The sequence below is a fragment of the Scardinius erythrophthalmus genome (genome assembly GCF_964197995.2).
Source record: "Scardinius erythrophthalmus genome assembly, chromosome: 20".
Taxonomy (NCBI): Eukaryota; Metazoa; Chordata; class Actinopteri; order Cypriniformes; family Leuciscidae; genus Scardinius; species Scardinius erythrophthalmus.
Genome location: NC_138240.1, coordinates 33261029 through 33281876, shown reverse-complemented (window position 1 = coordinate 33281876; position 20848 = coordinate 33261029). Strand labels below are relative to the sequence as shown.

Sequence of the window (20848 nt, the reverse complement as noted above, 5' to 3'; positions counted from 1 at the left end):
TCGCTTCCTTTCCTCGCGTCTCAGCTCCACCCCCTGTAGGATGCGAGGGAAGGCTGCAAGGAAAAGACGCGAGGACGGAGGGATCGAATGAAAGCTTTTTTTATACATTGGAATACTTGATCACTCGAGCGTCACTTCATCACGTCATCAGCAGCGCTCAGAGGATCTGCCCTCATGTTGTTGAAATTTGTTTATTTAAGAAATTCATAATAAATAATAATAAAGAAAGATACCCTGTTGAAATATGTGAGGTGTGTGGTTTATATAAACTGCAAAAGTAAAGTATAAATCAAAAATATTGTGACCGATGTGAAGGGGGAGGAGAATTTATACGTGCGTCACGTTTTAGTCGATAAAACTCTTCCGCATAGGATCCACCTGTGTATCCTCGCTCATGACTCCTCAGGAAGCCTCCTCACTCCTCGATCCTCGACTCCTCGCGGTGCAATTAGAGAATTGAGATGTCCTTCAAGATGGCTGTGCTCGATCGGTTTCCGGGTCATAGGATGGAGGACGGAGGAGAGAGGAGACGAGGAGGGATATAGAGAGCCTAAGTCCCACCCCTTCCGGTCGACCACCATGGGACCTTATTTCGGAAAAATATTGTATGGTAGTCAATGGCGAAAGACAACAAATATTTTGATCTCGTTTGAATTGTGCCCTGATTTACACATATGATGTTTGTCAATTTAAAAGATACATTTTAAAGTCAAGAAAGTCGCAGCTTGATGTAAAACTGCTGAGGTATAAGACTGTGAAAATACGTAATTACAAAGACTACAAACCCAGAAGGCGCACATGCGACGTCATACCTTTTCTCTCAATGAATGAAGCTAACTTTACTGAAGCTAACGTCTGTCATTTTTTCTATAGTCTTACATTATAATCGTAACGTTACGCCGTCATGCCTGAGTGTTTTGAGCCAGAATACACACATACGAGCAACGGATCTTGTGACGTACATAGTGCGAGACGAGAGATGTAGTTCATTGAGCGATTTTCACATAAAACTAAACGTTACTCTTCTGTTTTATGACAAACTGCGACTTTCTTGACTTTCATAATTACCTTTTAAATTGACAAACATCATATGTGTAGTTCAGGGCACAGTTCAGACGGAATAAAAAGATAAGTTATCTCTCGCCATTGACTTCCATACATATTTTTTCCGAAATAAGGTCCCATGAGCCGGAAGCGGAGGGGCGGGACTTAGGCTCTCTATAGAGAAGCACCCGAGATGTCGTCACGACACAGCGCCCCGCCCCCAGAGACCGCGTCTCCTCCCCTTTCCGCCATTTTGGGAGGATACCCGCGGCAGCACCGTGCATTGTTTGTATTGGTAGTAGAGTTGTCGCACTATTTTAGAATGCCTGGAAAACACTGCTGTGTAAAAAATCTACTCCAGTGTCTCACACGATTGTCGTGGAAACCGTAGGAACCATTTGTTACAGTTTTTTCGTTATAGCTGATGCCAAAAACCAAGTAATTAGCTATTTCCATATAAGTGCAAAGTGGTAAAGAGTCTAGGTCTCTGTTCCATTCAGCTGCAGGCAGCTCGTATGAGTCGACGTTTTTAATATCAGCCAGCTTATCTAAATACCTCTGTTTGACATTGGTAGTAAGTTTCTCCCTGTAAGGACCCTTTTCTTTTGCCACATTCTTATCCATTCCTTCTTAATTTTCGGGATTCATAAATTTTGGGGCATCTCGCCCGGGGGGCGGGGTTACGTTCTGCGTCACTTCTCTCATGCGGGTTCTCGTCGACCAGGGTCAGCGCGCACACAGGCAGGCACAGAACTAGCTAGCGAACCTAGGTCATAAATCTAATAAGTTATGTTTTTTACAACACGTTTTTTGATGGAAAAGTGATGTTTAATTTCCATAGTCTTTGTTTAGTGAACGAAAGCGAAATCAGGAATTGCGGTCTTTCAGTTTGTTTATCGTTGCCTAGCTACCAAGGGTTGTACAAGATGTGCTGTAGCCTTAATTATTTACAATGGCCAAGTCGCGTTTCATATTAACAGATGAATAGGCTTCGCTCAGTTTATTAAATACATCCAACCTGAAAATCACGGTAGGACTGTGCAAACAAAGTAGACTATCTGTCTAGCATTGCCATGTCAGTGTATTGATTCATTGTCCCATCATACATGGGTTTCTCGGCGACGTCATCACTGCTTGCGCACGCAACCAAGAGGCAAAAGACCCGCGGTCTTCGTACCGGAGTAAAGGGTTTAAGCTAGTAGCAAAGTGGTTTTGTTGTCGCTAAGTCAAAATGCCAAGGAGTTGTTGCGTAATTTATTTACATGCAGGCCTATCTGTTGTGTTTTATCTGCTCATTTAAATTATACGTGTTGTAAGTAATTCCAAATCTCGGCGAATGGAAGAGTGGGACAGAAGGAGGAAGTTGTATGTTATATTCTTTCTATTCATAATTTGACGAGCTGCACATGACCACATAGCACGTATATAGTTGTATGCATCAAGGGATTTGTACGCTCTAATCATTTCTCTTGTATACACACTTGGTGTCTGAATAAGATAATTATATATATCAGGCCATACAATTGCTGGCCACCTCTTGTCATCCACAATCCAAAGATCGTCATGTATTGCGCAGGGATCCGGTAAGATCTCACCATTGCTGAGATTAAGTTTTTTAATATTTATATATAGATTATAATCGCCACGGTCGGAGGTACTAATGGCTTCTCACATAATCCATCGTCAAATCTTTGATTTACAGTAAAGTAACGTTATATGTGTCATGAAATGTTGCAGGTCGTAAAGTAACGTAAACAAAGTTCACTTATATAAAAGCAAATTCGGGGTCTAGAGATGCTGCACTGCTAACATTGGCTATTACATTACTAACTTAGTCTAACATAATAATTCATACATGCATCACATTATGTCCGGATTTTGATTCGTAAACAGTTGGACGTTTTAAATATGAGACACAAACAAACAGATCCAACTCTGAAATTGCAGTTTATTATTGAGTCAACAAGAAATTACAAACAATGCGAAATCTACGTTAATTACAATGTTCTTTTACAGAACTCGGCATAACAGATAGCGGTTTTCTGCCTCCTGGATGCGCGCGCATCCGGTATAGTTTGTATACAAGAAACCCGTGTATTATAGTTTGTAAGAGACATTTCAGGTTGGATGTATTTAATAAACTGAGCGAAGCCTATTCATCTGTTAATATGAAACGCGACTTGGCCATTGTAATTAAGGCTACAGCACATCTTGTACAACCGAAATGGTTAGCGCTTTTCCCAAATATCACTTTTCATAAGGTATGGACAGTGCCAAACAAATTTTTGTTTCATAATAAAATAGAAGAAATCCATTTTAAAAATATTCACCGTTATTACCCTTGTAATAAATATCTAAGTAAATTTTACAGTAATATTTCCCCACTATGCTCTTTTTGCCAAGAGGAGGAAGAATCTATTTTACACTTATTTTACTAATGTTCTTATACTAAACAATTTTGGCTTCAAATTTCAGCTTCCATATTTCTTGCATTTCATCAGTTATGTAATATTTCTGTCAGTAAGGTTATTTTTCACTCTGATGTCTCTGAAAATAAAAAGCTAGATGATATATTAAACTTTTTCTGTATGATGGGAAAATACCACATCCACAAAGCAAGATACCTTAAATTCAAACCTAGTTGCAAAATTTTTGCTTATGATTTAGTTATTATTGTCTTCACTTCAAAAAATCCCCTCCAATAAAAAAGCTTTGAAAACATCCTGTATTATAGAACAAGTTTTATGTAAATTGTAATTGTATTTTATTTACTGTTATTATTTACTTTCATTTTCTCTGTATCCCCACATGTTCATGTTCATTGTTTTGTGTTATTTCCATTGTATTGATTTATATTGTAATGCAATAAAAAAAAAAAACATCTTGTACAACCCTTGGTAGCTAGGCAACGATAAACAAACTGAAAGACCGCGATTCCTGATTTCGCTTTCGTTCAAAACAAAGACTATGGAAATTAAACATCACTTTTCCATCAAAAACGTGTTGTAAAAAACATAACTTATTAGATTTATGACCTAGGTTCGCTAGCTAGTTCTGTGCCTGCCTGTGTGCGCGCTGACCCTGGTCGACGAGAACCCGCATTAGAGATGTGACGCAGGACGTAACCCCGCCCCCAGGGCGAGATGCCCCAAAATTTATGAGTCCCCTTAATTTTCTCGTAATTTCTATCCGTATATCCGTTACAATTTGTATCCGTCTCTGTATCGCTCTTACACTGTTGCCCCTAGCAACCGATAGCGTATCCTCCCAAAATGGTGGGTGGGCTCAATTCGTCACGTGACAGCAAGCTACCGTGACGCATGTCCTCATTCTCAATACAACAACGGAGAAAAAGAAAAAGCTTGCACTTGCAGGTCTGTAGTTCTTTGTGTAGATCAGTGATCAAAGTCTTAAACCAGTCACAACTGAACGGGACTAAATATAGGTGTAAACGGGGTCTAAAACGTCTTGAGCTTGTTCACTTTCAACCACTTCCAAAGGTAGTCAAAAACACATTCGATATGTTCTCATCATTCCTGATTTCTAGCGAACATTAGCTGCTGCTCTCCGTGTGTTTTCCCGTCGTCTCCGCTCGCGTTCATATGTGAATTGCGCATTTCGTCCATTAGATTGAAAGATCTGATAAAGTCCATACATTCGAATCAGAACAGAAGTGGATTAAAGTGGACAAAAGACTCGTTCCAAACCCGTATAAGACCTTCGATCATCTTCGGAACACAAATAAAGATCTTTTTGATGAAATCTGACAGATTTCTGTCCCTCCATTGCCAGTCCCAGAAAGTAGAGATTAAATCATCATTAAAGTAATTCATGTGACTCCAGTGGTTTAACCTCAATTTTATGAAGTGAGGTGAGTGCTTTGTTTGTGCAAAAAACAAAACAAAAAAAAAACAATTTACCACTTACAAAATATTAATCTTCAACCGGCGTTCACACAACTACGTCTGCTTTCGCATCATCAGCACAACATGCGTCGTGGTGCTCTCGTGAACGCGTTGGAGATTAATATTGTGTAAATACTACATCTGGGTGAGTAAATAATGACAGAATTTTCATTTTTTGGTGAACTATACCTTGAAACGTCCAACATTCCACATTTTTTTTCATTTAATTAAGTGCATCATCTGGATTTGTAAAATACACATTTTTTTCTTCTTTTTGACACTTTCAGTGTGAACACACTACTCACACTATTTATACACAGAATGGCATAGAATAGTGCATAAAAAATACTCGAATTAGGATGCCACTTATCTACTTTGGGACAATCGAACAGATGCTAATGGTGTAACTGGATCTTGCAAACAGCAGGGGGAGCCAAATGACAGCATTTTAAATCATAATGGAGCACAATTTCCTGAGGGGGCCATAGTCTCCACTGGAAGTAGGATTTCACTCTGTACTTTTGTTTATACTATTTAAACAGAGTGATTACATCATGACTTTCATGACCAGTTGTTTTAAACACACTCTTACCATACAGTTTTCTTGTTTTGTTCTATCATATGGGTCACACAGCTCATCTTTTAAGTGATAATCAGACCTTATTTGTTGAGTGTGTCATAGCAACATGAGATAATACTTGGCTTTGATGAGGTTCAGTCTTCAGAGATGTTTTTGCATGTGACATGACTGGTTGGGGCAGAAAAGCTGGCAGTTGAGACGCAGATAAAGCACAGATACAGACAGCAGGGTGAAAGCTTGAGTGACAGAACCTTCTCATTCCTGCTGGGGTGATCCCTGAACAAACAACCAGCGCTTAGCTTCAGGCAAGTGCCTGTTCTACAGTCCTGTTTGCCACACACACCACTGTAGCTGGGATTTTAAACAAACATGTCATGATATGATAATGTTATGTGTAGTGATTTTTTTAAGATATGTTTTTACTCCTTCACAAATACCTATACCAAAAATGTTCTAACAAGAACTTAGTGCTATAGGAATGCTATGCTGTCTAGTTTAGTGTTTAGTTTATAATTTCAAACAGGTTTGCTCTGGTTGCATTGAAGCTAAAAAAAGTGCATCCATTCATCATAAAGTGCTCCACACTCCTCTGGGGGTGGGGTGGTGGTGGTGGTGGTGGTGGTGGGGGGGGGCTAGGTTGAGTTTATGTTGGAAAAATATTAATATTTAACATGTAACAAAGTAAAATTCTAGCTTCCGGCCTTGCATTGTGCTATGTAGATAACGGTATAGGAAAATATACCGAAAATATAGATCTGACCAACACAATCACATTGCAATTTGTAAGTATTTTACATTTTGACAAATTAGTGGTTAATTCTTATGAATTCGTTTGATCCCATTCCCAGTTTGTGTAATGTGCGCAAAGTTAAAAGGAACGCTTTTCTCATCTAAATAAAAAAGCTTTGTGCAAAACATGTGCATGCATAATTCAGTTCTAAGCCTGTGAAGAAGTGCACTTGATGTATTGAATTTGCACTTGCAGTGTAGGCTACTTCAGATGTTAAAAGTATATATATATACTTACATACTTACATACATTACATAAAGGTTTAAATAGAAAAGCCATACTTAAGTTTACTATAAATGCTTTTAACATGCAGTTAAGTGTGCAAAAACATTACATTCAGTTTAAGATGAAGTAAGCGATTTATGAGAAACGTGAAATCAACCCAAACAAACACAACCCTCCCTTCATTGCTTGGCCCCCAAAATGCACGACCACACAATACAAGACGAGATGTCTCTTTATCATAGCAAAAGCTATGGAAAATAAAGCTTCATGGAAAATAAAGCTAAGATGATGAATGACAAGCCCTGCTGCTGATTGGCCCACTCTATCTCCTCCCCAACATGAGTGGACCGCCCCCTGCTGTTGATTGGCTCACTCTCTCTCCTCCCCAGCATGAGTGGACACGCCCCCTGCTGCTGATTGGCCCACTCTCTCTTCCCCAACATGAGTGGACACGCCCCCTGCTGCTGATTGGCTCTCTCTCCTCCCCATCATGAGTGGACACACCCCCTGCTGCTTATTGGCTAACTCTCTCTCCTCCCCTATCATGAGTGGACACACCCCCTACTGTTGATTGGCTGCAAGTGCTCAGTCGATCACTTTCAACAGCTGCTTTCAGAAATCGCTTACTGCACCTTTAAGTACATTCTTTTAAAGAATATTATTTCTGTAATAAGTATTCTTTTTGCCATTATGCCACAAGGTATGCCATTAAGTGTACTTCTTTTTCACCTGGAAAGACACAACTCTTATGTGAGCCCTACTTTTGCTGCTTCTATGGTTTTTGTGGCTTGAGTTAGTGTTGAATGTAACATTGGTTTAATAATGAATGACAGACCGTCTGCATTGCTTTCGCTGTGAACTAGAATAATAGTATCACTCGATCACACGGACAAGCAGAGCGGATTAGCTGGAGACACTTGTTCCCCATTAGATGGACTCAAGGGAGAGAACAAAAGGAGGCATTGTGTGCCAGAAAGGTGACCACATCTCTTCTGCACTACATGAATTACTCTTTCCCTTTAAGAAGAAGTCAAGGTGATATAATGTCTACACAGAGGTGTAAAATACTTGAGTAATTTTACTTGATTACTGTACTTAAGTATTATTTTGGGGGATTTTTACTTTACTTGAGTACAATTAAAAATCAGTACTTTTACTTTTACTTAATTACATTTTTTAAGAAAAAAAAGTACTTTTTACTCCTTACAATTTTATTTACAGTCAAAAAGTACTTCTTTTTTGGAGATCACTTCATTCTATTTTTCCTTGCTATTACCAAACCAATTGAATTGCGCTGATGCCTAGTTTAATTAAGTTTAGTGTCTAGTCTAATTTAATGAGATTTTTTTTTCACATTTCACCAAATTGGTCAGACATATTCATTGGTCCTTTGGAAGTGACGTCATGTCGCATCTATTACCACAATGCACAGCACGTTGACCTATAAATTAGAGAAATTATTACAGTCATTCTCAGGGGGACAATCCAGCAGCCGAAGAGCGTACCACCCCCGGGGGCCGCCATTGGCTAACAAGCCATCACCTGCTGTTAGCATTCCATTGACTTCCATTCATTTTGGTAGGAGTGTAACAGTTCACAAAATTCACGGTTCGGTTCGATACGATACACTTGTGTCACGGTTCGGTTCGGTACGGTTCGATACAGCAAAAAGAAAGAAATGCCAGAGAAATTTCCTTGATTCAATTTTTTTTTTTATTAAAACTAACATCATAAAGTATGATTTTTTTTTTTTACTTTGAGCAATTCTGGAGCTATAATTGACTGTTCTTAGGAGCATATAAAACCAAACAGCTCCTTGGAAAAAATGAAATTTAATATTGTAGTAGTTATAAACAAAGGTTTATTTTAGTTCAGATTAACATTTGAGGGCAGCAATTGTATTCATAATGTCAAAATAAAACCGACGTAATGGCATTGATTGGCATTCAATGGCATTGAAGGCATTGTAGCCTACTATTCCTGCCAAACTTCCATGGTTGCAGTTAGTGTTACTACAGTAAATCCATGGTAAATGTTGCAGATCTGTGGACACTGGATAGTTCATTCATGGCACAATGTTTCTTCCTGGTTTCCACATCAGCGCTGTTTGATCCGTTAATAACGGAGAAATGTGAATGTTTCTCACTAGATCTCGCAGCGATGTTATTACTTCTGTGGCGATTTTAAATGCTTTCTTTACTGGATCTCTTATTAGCGCTGTGTAGTAACAGTGTCGCATGATCACGATTGGCTCGCGCTGCTTTGGTCCAAACTGATAAACGGTCCTTCAACCACACAATAACAAGCAGTTTCGTTCCTCTTGCATTACGTTTGCCATTTGATGTTGGGAAATGTTGTGGTTGTGCCGGCGTCTCTTACATTATGAGCGCGCTTGCCACGTGCAACACGCCTACATTTGAAATAACGAAATTTTGGTCGGCAGGAAAAATGGTCCAACGAACCGAACCATTCTACGAATACGTGTATCGTTACACCCCTACATTTTGGCGTCACTTTGACAGCGAATAACTTTACATCTGAGGCGTTTGAAGACTCCATTTGTCCATTGTTTATGGTCCAAAATCAGCCACAGGATCAAGAGCACCAGTGAGCGAATTCTTTTCTTTTAGTGGTAAAAGCATGTTTAGTTGATTGTTTAAAGAATGTTGCATATAGGCATTAGATAGTAGTCTTATAGTTTGATAAATAAATACAATTAAATACAAACAGTTCTAAAGCAGGATAAAACCTTGTATGTGGTTCATTCACTTCATGATTTTAGAGATTAAAAGCTTAAATAAGAATCTCTAGTTTTCATTCTTGCTATTACTTTTACTTCTTTAATACTCAAGTACAATTTTAATGTGGTACTTTTTTACTTTTACTCGAGTACGATTCTGGCCAGATACTTTTACTTTTAATTGAGTAAAATTTTCCCTCAGTACTTGTACTTTCACTTGAGTAACATTTTTTAGTACTTTTTACACCTCTGTGTCTACACAGCTTGCTCTGGACTGAGGCATCAAAGAACCTTCACTCACTCTGGACCAAACCCTTCTCCATAAACACCACACTCATTGAGTACACTTCACAAAATCATTTTTACAAGATGCGGTTGGCGACTCCAAACAAAAAAATTTCATTCAGAGAGATCTTATTACATACTCTCTGGCAAGACACTTCAATTCAAATTCTGTCAGGCCAATTTTTGTATATTTGATGGTGGGATGAATTTGTGCCTTGATGCTGAATGACACAAAAATGGCAATGGCAGTCAGTTGCACATGTTTTAAATGTGATTTTTTAACATTGAGATGGTTAAAATGCAGTTTTGCCGGTATTCCATTCAGTTTGAGTACGTCTTGCAAGGGGACATGAGTGTGTTTATATATGGAGACAGTTGAGTGATGTCTCTTAAGTGTGGACAGATGTGTGGCGCAAGCATTGTTAGGGAGCATGAGAGTCTTTTTCTAGTCGTCTAGTCTTTATACTGACAAAATGTCCAAAACATCTCTTCTGATGTAATAAAAGCACAGTCAGTGTCCTCACAGACAGAAGATGATCTGTAGAGCTCTGGTAAATCTGGCATTTCGAGTCTGTTTAAATGCCGCCACTCTCTCTGTCCCGTTTGAAACTTTCTGTGTGCTTCAACAAGTTCCAGCAGTAGCTTCAGAGTTCTGTTGTTTTTCACATTCCTATTGTTAGTGATTTAACATTTGGATGCAGTTGTACTTTAGTACTAGAGTCAGTTGAGTTTATTCATGTCCTTTTAAACCTTGTTTTGTATTTTGACCCGGCAGGATTAGTGTAGGCTACAGTAGTAGAGAGATATATTACATTTTGTGAAACTTAAACATTTCTGTACAATGGGGTTTCAACATTTCATAAATAATTAGATGGAATGAAGTCGGCTTAACCTTTAGCCCTTCGGCCAGTTCCCACTTCCTTTAGAACCGTGGAACAAGTTTTTGTGTGTGTGTCTTTCAGAGTGACAAGACAGAAGTGAAGATCCAGGCCTCCCGTGTCTTAACCTTGTCTGTCACTGGCTCAGTAAGTCTCTAACCAGATCTCTTCCTGTAGAGCTGCTGTGCCACGCAGTGGACAATGACCCGACACACACACACACACACACACACACACACACACACACACACACACACACACACACACACACACACACACACACACACACACACACACACACACACACACACACACACTTATGGATGCATCTCTTATTGATTTGAATGCGTCTGCATGCTTGTAAACACAAGCTCATTCTCATATAAATGTTCAATACAATTGTATACACACAGAGACCCTGACAAACACACACACATACACACACACACACACACACACACACACACACACACACACACACACACACACACACACACACACACACACACACACACACACACACACACACACTTATCTGATCTCTTGAAGTGGTCATAGTCTCCACTCTGTCTGCCTGCTGCTAAATACTGCTCTTAGCTACGTATCAATCTGCTAAATGCTGCTCCGGGCCACATACTCTTCCCTTATCTGAACTCAGTGCTGACGAGACTCTTGAGAGCGTTTTCTATCTCTGCCTCGGTCCTATCCAACACAGTCTTAAACAGGAAATAAATTGGCCATTAAGATAGGACTGAAGTTACTCTCCCCCACCACTGTCTGTGAAATGTTTCTGATTGCTCATATTCTTGTCATTAGGACGCTAAGTGTCTCACAAACCATTTTAGACCTCAAAACTGAAGGTTAACACACTGTAATTACTAGAATTTTACTGTTACATGTTAAATATTAATATTTTTCTTACACAAACTCATAGCTTCGCTTCCGAAGGCGTTTATTAACCCCCCAGAGCAGTGTGGAGCACTTTTATGAAGGATGGATGCACTTTTTTGAGCTTCAAACTGATGGTTGCAATCCACTGCCATAATAAAGCTCGGAAGCCTCAGGCTGTTTATTAATATAACTCCGATTGTATTTGTCAGAAAGAAGAAAGTCATACACACCTGACTTGAGGGTGAGTAAATCATCAAGGGTATGTTTTAATTTTAAAGTGAACTACTCCTTTAAGTTGAGTTATGGTGTTAGAGTAAGATATAAGGCCACGATCAGACTGCCAGCAAAAATCCCATTTTTTGCGTATCCATATTTTATCCAGATAAAAAAAGTCTGGACATAAAAAAAAAAAAAAAAAAAAAAAACATGAAATATGCTTTGTTTTTCCGCCGAATCTGGTCCATAAGGAAGTGGTTTGAAATTCGATTCCAATCAGATATGTTTCCATCACCCTGTTTTTATGCCATTTTGAAGTAGCTATCGCATCAGAAACGAGGGATGGAAGTGCGAAAAAGAGTTAATGCGAATAATGGTGGATGGAAAAACATTTGCCGAATAAATTCTGACGTAGCGAACATTAAACCCACGTGACTAATCGGCTGTTTCCGCGGATGGTGTTTCATTTATTGTTGGTTATTAGGTTGATGGAAACCTAATTCGCATCTGTTTTTTTTTTTTGTTTTTTTGTTTTTTGGGAGATGGGAAATCAGTAAATTCAACTGGAAATAAATACTTGTTTAGAAAATATTAAGTCAAGTTTATTTATATAGCGCTTTTCACAACACAGGTTGTATCAAAGCAGCTTCACAGTAATAAAGTTAAGCACGATTTCAAAAATCTTTGCAATGCCCTAATATAGATGGTAGCCTATTAAATGTGGCACTGCACAAGAGCCTGAAAATCATTTTGTATTTTGCATGGATTGGACCACACAGTTTTGTTCTAATAAATAAAAAACATCACATAGGCATTAATTATTCATTTAACATGCTCCATTCTCAGCACAAACATTGCATATGTGTGTGTGTGTGTTCTCTGCATGAAATATGTCTCTGACATGGCTTCTTCTTAAATAAACCTTGGATGTCCTGTTGCTGTGTCTGACTCTGTCCTCTTTTCATTCTCAACTCCCCCCTATTTTTTTTTTTTTTTTTGGGGGGGGGGGAAATATTAGTGTGTGTATGTGCATGGGGGCGGTGCCAGCCCTCTAGACACGCCCCTGGGTACACCTACCCTACTACGTCATTACCAAAGCAACCCATGCAGGTTGGTTATGTTTGGACACAAATCTTATTTGATCACTTGCAAATAATAGTGCGGACAGTCTGCCTGAAAAGATCTGATCTGCCTGCTGTCACTTATAGCAGACTTTGCTATTACCTTCAAGAAATACGCTAGCGCCTGTAGGCTATACAATTTCTAAAATAAAATCTGTACGAAATTACATTAGGCTATATGCTTTTCTTATGCTGAAACCGCCCTGCTGAACAAACAGACAAACATCACAGAAGTTATTATGGTTTACACTAAAAAATACCATTACAAACCACAATGCTTTAACCATTAAAACCATCACCTAATGGTTTCAGTATCAGTGTTGCCACCTTGTATAAACTGTTGCTGCGTGTTGATTTTTTTCTCCGCGATTTGAAGGTTTGACATAGCCTTTTATTGTAATTATGAAAACATTGTTTATTGGCTAGTGATTTTCAAGACGAAATGTGTGTATAATGCATAACAGTGACGCCAAAATATGTCTATTTTAGGTAGGCCTACATGGGAGTGGCATATGTTAAGTTTTCATATTTGTAAGCTATAGGGTCACTGGGCGTGTTTTGAGCTATTTTTGATTGGCCCTTGGGCTGGTTTTGTTACACAGGCCTGGCACCCCTTGTCCTGGTGTGTGTTTTGGGCAATATTCCATTAGGATTTAATGGTTTTAACACACCACCAATAGGCAACAAATTAGTAGAGATCCCCAGGGACCATTACAGTTTTCATTAAAACCAATACAATTCCCATTATAAAAATGGAACCCATTACAAATTCTAAGGGTTTCTATTGTTATTTCAAGCAGGGCGCTAAATCGGCATATTTGTGAAGATTCTCCTGTAGAGTTGCTTTATCAGACAGGTCCTATCACTGGTGGCTCGCAGTCAGATTTCAGATCTCGAGACAAGGCTGAGAGAGTGCCGGCTTGTCTGCTCCTCTGTTTACTCTCAGCACTGCATCCTGGCTATCTGACTTATCACGACTCTTCAATTGTTGGATCTGTTTGGCTAATGTGAGTGTAATGACAAGCTCGTTGGAAAGCGTTAAGATTGGGAGATAATTGAATTGGTTTAGTTTACGACGTTACAGAGAATTGCAGCGTCTTGCTTAACTTTGGGTTTATCACTTTTTAATCGATTTGACTCACATTAAATCTTAAAATATATTTGTGTTGACTAATGTTAATTTGTAAAGTAAAAAAATGTTACAATAGGCCTACCTCTCAAATCCTATACAAAAATAAAAAAACAGAACCATCGTTAGGATATCAAGTTTTTTTTTTAAATGTTAGGCTAATAAAAAAATAAAATGTTTTTTCTTTCTTTCTTTCTTTCTTTCTTTCTTTCTTTCTTTCTTTCTTTCTTTCTTTCTTTCTTTCTTTCTTTCTTTCTTTCTTTCTTTCTTTCTTTCTTTCTTTCTTTCTTTCTTTCTTTCTTTCTTGCTACTCTATGTAATGACTAAATGACTGAATCAAGCTGACGTCATTGGGTTATACCAGCGGCTGCGAATAATAATATTAATATTAATAATAATAAAATTCAGATTAAAAAAATAACTCTGAAACTGAAAATGTTCACTTTGTACAGAGACCTGCGATAGGCTACATGTCTGCAACCTTTCTTGTTTCTTGTGTTACTTAGTAGTCCAAATAAATTCCCACACGTTGCATTAAAATTTGAATTTATTGAGTTATGTTCCAGAAATCCGCCGGTTTTTCTTTCGGTGTAAAGAAAAATCCACTTGAACTAGTTTAGCTGCTGGCTAATATTTTAAGGACAAACTATGGCCAAACAGTTATTAGAGCTAATCAAGTCATTCGAAAAATACAGTAAATTATATTGAAATGGATGTAGGCTGTAATCACTTTTTCAGATTTAATTTAACAGTCACATTTGAACTCACAGACACCAGCAGTATTTCTGTTTTCCTATTATGTTATGCTATGTTAAATCGTTTTTTTTCAGGGATACGCCAATAACAATCAGCACAGCCTCACGATAAAGTTAACATGTCTCAGATAAAATGTAGTCTTCTTGAAAAATCTCAAAATGGCTCTAAATACAAGCATGACAAAATACTGTTATTAAATATGTATTCTTTATTTGGTGTTGTTTGTTTTGTAAACCACTGATATAAAAACAAAAATATATATAAAATCAGACAACAATGACAGTGTTTTCTCCTCAGCGTTTTTCAGCAGTGCCACTCGGATAAATATAGTCTTAATCCAAAAATCTTCTCTTTTAGGACCGATGCCATTTCTCACCAAGTTCTGATCCCATCCACACTCCCCGTCGTCAGATTCATGTCCGCAAAGTGGTTCGGTATTTGACTTGTGTTGGCAAACGAGGGCACAGAGGTGAAGTTACAGTGGTACGGGTTATTTCCATAGCTGTTGTAATAGTTATTGTAGGGATACGATACAGTGACATTGTAAGGAGCTCCGTGACAGGGTTTTCCATCTCGCACCAGCACGGGCACCGCAACCCTCCGCGGGCCGGACAGCTCCAGGCTCCTGTCCTGTCGCTGTCTCTTACACTTGTACCTCCGGTTCTGGAACCATATTTTGACCTGTGTGGAGGTGAGCTTCAGGACATGAGCCAGGTGGTCTCGCTCGGGTGCGGACAGGTATCTCTGCTGCTTGAAGCGTCTTTCCAGCTCGAACACTTGAGTTTGAGAGAAGAGCACTCGAGGTTTCCTGCGCTGCCTCTGCTTTGGCTTCTCCCGGGGTGCTTCCTCTTTATAACTGGAGTCGTCAAATGGACACAGGCCTAAAAAATCAAATAATAATAATAAATTCCGCGTATAAATGTAATATGAAGAGGATCAATAAATACAACAACAAATAGGCTAGGGCTAAGAATCTATGTTTTAGGTCACACTTTAGATTAGGGTCCAATTCTCACTAATAAACAACTATTAACTACGACTTTTGCCTCAATAAACTCGAATTACGGCTTATTAAAAGTTGTACGTTTAGGTATTGGGTCATGCAGAATAAGACATTAATATTTGCTTTATAAGTAATAAACAGCCAATATCATAGTAATGTGCATGCTAATAAGCAATTTAATAATGAGAATTGGACCCTAAACTAAAGGGTTCCCATTTTTTTGGTTAATTCAGGATAGTTGAATTCTGCCTACAGAACTGATCAGTCGGTATACTGCAAAATAAAGTTGCTGCCTTATATTTTTAAGTACAATCAACTTGGATGTTTAAGTCATTTCAACTTGAATTACGTTAAACTGACTTAAAAAAATAGTGCAAACTTAACACCAGACTGTGATTTTTTTGGGGGGTTGTAACTAAAAATGTAAAACCAACTAAAAAACGTTGATTTCCTAAATCATTCAACTTGCAATGATTTGACAGTATATTATAGTTAACCCCTTGAAAGACCCCTTTTGAGCCCAAAACCCTTTCCTAAACCCGATATGTGCATAAAAGAAATGTACGGGTTTTTTTTCTCGATATTTACGCATTTATTTTAAAAATTCATCAAGTTGGATTGAATAACCATTAGATATTATTCATATTATGAATTAAGAATTTTAAATGAGTAAAAACATTTTGTATAAATCTTAAACGTAGCCTATATTTAAACATATTTATGTTTACGTTTATTTTGTTGTTTTTACTTTTACGTTGAATTTGTTAAACATTTATGAATACAAATCACATACATAAATCCATTCCCTTGTTGTTCCATAAAGATTTATACAAAATATTTTATGAAGCTCTCGTTTAACATTATTTATTCGTAATATGAATAGCCTAGGCAATTCTATTTAATGACATTTTGCTATTAATTGTTTTTTTTTTTTTTGAGTGCATCTATTGAAAGAAGACAATTGGAGCTATACATAATAACTATAAATATCCTACTTGTTAAATCATACTTGCTATAAATATCCTACTTGTGTCTTCGCCTGGGTCCATGTCCTCCTCGGCTGGAGACCCGCAGGAGCTTCTGAGCGTGTCGAACTCGTGTGAGTTGAGCTGACCCCCCGTGCCCGCGCCCGTGCCCGCGCCCGTGCCCGTGCCCGTGCCCGTGCTGTGGTTCTCGGGGCTGTAGAGCAGATCCAGGCTCCGGCTCAGGGTGCTCTGAATACACTGAAGCTGAAGCGAGTCTTGCTCGACACCCATCAGTGCGTGAGGGTTCAGAGCGTGTTGCTGTTCCAGTTTGAGGATGTCCTTCACCGAAAACGGAGTCGAGGTTACGGGACTCGGAAGCATCGCTCGACAGATGTGTGTGTGTGTGTGCTTGAAGAAAGGTGGAAGAAAGCTTCTTCGTTTCACCTGCTCAAACGCAAAGCGACATCAGTTGAGTTTGTAAAGTTCCTACAGATGTCCACAGGTAAGCAGAAGAATATGGTCCACTCTTCTTGACGTATCGCTGTTGTTTGACGTGTATCTCCTCTCAGAAGCAGCTCCAGATGAAGAATAGCCCCTGTCTTCCTCTTTCCGCTGTTGAAGAGCTCTTATCTAATACACAGCGTCCTTATCTCAGACTGACCCCTCCCATTCTGTGCGTCCCATCATCACCTGTCCGAACTCACACCAGCGTCAGCGTGTTTAAAAGTATCCGATATAGAGGATCGTTGAGATTGAAATGCCATTTAATGTGCAATTTAAAGGCGAGTCCACACTATTTTGTCGAGTGGGCTTACCTAAAGGTAATAACATTTAAATGACCGTTAACTTATTTCAATCAGTAGGCTATGACTTAATATGATTAAGCCTGACTAAAGGTTACAAAAACGAAGTTTAATGTATTAAAGGCTAGAAATAAATCCAGGTGGAAATGGAAAACGTGGAATGTGAGTCGGTTCATTTGGAATGTTAAAGAATGAAGGTGTTCTGGCTTATAGTCTCAACATTATTTTTGTTTTTAGTTGATTTAGTTGATACTATTAAGCCATTAATGTTAGAGTAACTGATATAGTGCAGTTTTACTAGACAAGCCTATAGCTGTTAGGCCTATATTTTTAATACTTTTCGATGAAACCTTAAGAAATTCAATTGGAATCACATGAGAACCATTCGAAATTCAGAGTTTCAAAACCCTTACAAATAACGATGTTATTTACATTCATTTGTGTGTCATATGGCTTTACGTTTCAGTCATTTTAATAATGCATTAATTTAAGCTGTTGTATTTAACGTAATATAGGCCAAGAAATCTGGTTAAATAACTTAATATTATACAAACATGTTAGTAATCACTGCAGTGTGCATATAGGTGCTCCCTCGAATGATTTTTTTGTTGGAGTTGGTCCAGGTTTGGCTGAGGGGTTTGCAGAGACTGGCAGTATAAATGATGTGCTAAGCAAGAATGTAAATATTAATGAATCTATGTTTGTTAGGGAAACTGATGAAAAAGAAATTATAGAGACTGTTAAAACATTTAAGAGTAAAAAGTCAACTGACTGGAATGGTATTGACATGTTCATCATAAAAAGTATTATTGGTTGTGTTGTTAAACCTCTAATGCATGTATGTAATCAATCTCTGAAAACTGGAGTCTTTCCAGAAAAAATGAAAATGGCAAAAGTGATACCAATATATAAGGCTGGTGAAAAACATACACTTTCAAACTACAGACCTGTTTCACTGCTCTCTCAATTTTCAAAAATATTAGAAAAAATATTCTCTAAAAGGCTCGATAACTTCATTATTAAACATAATATACTGTGTGATCAGCAATATGGTTTCAGGACTAATAGGACAACTTCACATGCACTTATCCAATTTGTGGAAGAAATAACAACAGCAATAGAACAAAAAAAATATGCAGTAGGGATATTCTTGGATCTTAAGAAAGCATTTGATACAGTAGACCACAATTTCTTGATTATGAAATTGCACAACTATGGAATTAGAGGGACTGCACTTTCCTGGTTAAATAGCTATTTACATAATCGACAACAATATGTTGAATTGCAAAACCATATTTCACAGTCAAAGAAAATTACCTGTGGGGTACCCCAGGGGTCAATGTTGGGACCATTGTTGTTTAACTTGTATATTAATAATGTATGGGAGGTGTCAAAAACACTGAAAACCATTTTATTTGCTGATGATACTAATTTAATCTGTTCTGGGGAAAATCTGGAGCAACTCTTGGATAAAGTGGAAAATGAATTACAAAAGATGAAGAGCTGGTGTGATGCAAATAAACTAACATTGAACTTAAGTAAAACTAAATTTATAATTTTTGGTAATCGTGCCACAACTTTAAACAAAAAGCTTATGATAAATGATATTGAAATAGAAAGAGTTAAAGAACTGAAATTTCTAGGAGTAATAATCGATGAAAAATTATGTTGGAAGCCACATATACATTATATTAAGGCTAAAATATCCAAATCAATTGCTATATTGTATAAAATCAATTACTTATTAAATCAACAAACATTGTACATGTTGTATTGTTCCTTCATACTTCCATACATTACTTACTGTCTGGAGGTATGGGGAAACACTTACAAAACCAACACTGAACCAATATTTATCCTACAAAAGAGAGCCTTAAGAATTGTAAATAAAACCACCTATAGAGCACCAACTACTCCACTATTTATTAAGTTAAAAGCACTAAAATTCAGAGATATTGTTGACTTCAAAACTGCACAAATTATGTATAAAGTAAATAATCCCCAGCTATCGAACAGTATACAAGGGTTGTTTCAAATGAGAGAGAGCAAATATCACTTAAGAGGAATATTTGTATTGAAAAAGAAACTTATAAGAACAAATTCTAAATATCACTGCATCACAAACAAAGGAGTTAATGTATGGAACAGCTGCAGTGAAGAGATGAAATCAAGTTTGACAATGAGTAATTTTAAAAGACTATTTAAACTAAATATATTAAACAAATATGAAAAGGACTTAAGGTGATAGTATAGTATACAGGTTCATTGGTCTATATATTAAGTCTAGTATGGAGAAGTTATTATTTGATTTGATAGATGGCAATGAAGAAGATAGATGAAAAAAAAAAAAAAGGAAAAAAAAAAGGGAATGTGTGCATATGCATATATGTATGCATCGGTATATGTGAATGCATGGGTTTATGTGTATAAGAGGTAGGTAGATGTATACGGTGTATGTAAAGATGTATGTATAAGAGAAGCATCAAATTGTTTTGTATTTAACTAAAGGATAAAGAAAAAAGAAATGGGGTAGGACCTGAAAAGTTTGTTATGAACTTCTTCCTACTCCTTTTGAACATGGGAATTTCTAATTTGAATTATTTACAATAATTTTGGAAGATTGTGCTGAGAAGTACATGACTTTATTTGGCTGTTATTTTAATTTTAATTGTATGTATTCATGTTTGTATATTTTTTTTATTTTTTTACATGTTCAAATAAACTACTACTAACCCTCCATTCACCCTCCTGAAACCATACGGGCAAATTGGTTTGTGCTTCGCTGAAGCAAAGTGGATGTCCGAAAAGGTGACGCCGACAGTGACATCCAACAGGCCTATTAGTGTACACAGGCCACAACAAACAGTAACCCTACACCTGATGTAGTCTCTGGCGCCAGCCTGCAATGCTTGAGTGAGGTTCAGACGCCCAGCTTCAGTCCATCATGACAGCGACCAAACCTTATTTATTTCCCGTATAGTTAAGCATTTCATGTTTCATTTGAATCATTCATTTACTTCTAGGCTAGCCTACTAGATTTGTTAATGGCCGCGGTCCGCGTTAGCCTAGGCGTGACGAAAGATTTCCCCTCGTTTATAATAAAAATAGAAACCACATTTTCAATTGAAATGTTCTTAATTAATTAATTAATTAATTAATTAATTATTTAGTTATAATTAAATAAATTGGGATTAAACAAAATGATAAAAAATCTTATCACCACGTCGTCGTTGTAGGCTAATACAGAGCGAATTATTCAGTGGTCAGAAGTCTCCAGAAGATCACCATTCATATTTATTGCTCGTTACATTTTCGACTCAACTTAAGTGTTGTGTGCTGCATTATAACAATACACTTTAACACACTTCTAAGAAGTTCTTTTTACGGAAATAATATAGCCTATATTTAAGTGTGATCTGATCATGTTTTCGGACACTTAGCCTAATGGATTTTTTATTTGCAATTAAATGAAAATGTATTATACTTCAAATTTATATATTCATTTATATTAAATGCA

General features: G+C 37.5%; 1 protein-coding gene across 2 annotated transcripts; it reads right to left on the bottom strand.

Annotated features, from left to right (window-relative positions):
• Positions 1-14335: 14335 nt before the first annotated feature.
• On the bottom strand, positions 14336-19663 carry nkx2.7 (NK2 transcription factor related 7). 2 transcript variants are annotated; one of them, XM_081348961.1, is made up of 2 exons: positions 16573-19663; positions 14336-15441 (listed from the first exon to the last, which is right to left on the bottom strand). In XM_081348961.1, the coding sequence occupies exons 1-2, from the start codon at positions 16907-16909 to the stop codon at positions 14933-14935; spliced, it is 846 nt and encodes a 281-aa protein (XP_081205087.1). In that variant the 5' UTR covers positions 16910-19663; the 3' UTR covers positions 14336-14932. The 2 variants fall into 2 exon arrangements, with proteins under 2 accessions (XP_081205087.1, XP_081205088.1); XM_081348962.1 differs by having other exon boundaries at positions 16591-19663.
• Between the last annotated feature and the right edge of the window lie 1185 nt (positions 19664-20848).

What these genes read in the sequence shown, in the direction of transcription:
- nkx2.7 (XM_081348961.1), bottom strand. Translation starts at nt 16,909, where the DNA reads ATGCTTCCGAGTCCCGTAACCTCGACTCCGTTTTCGGTGAAGGACATC. An exon ending in AAGTAGGATATTTATAGCAA is followed by an intron (nt 15,442 to 16,572) that starts GTATGATTTAAC and finishes TTGATTTTTTAG; the next exon opens with GCCTGTGTCCATTTGACGAC.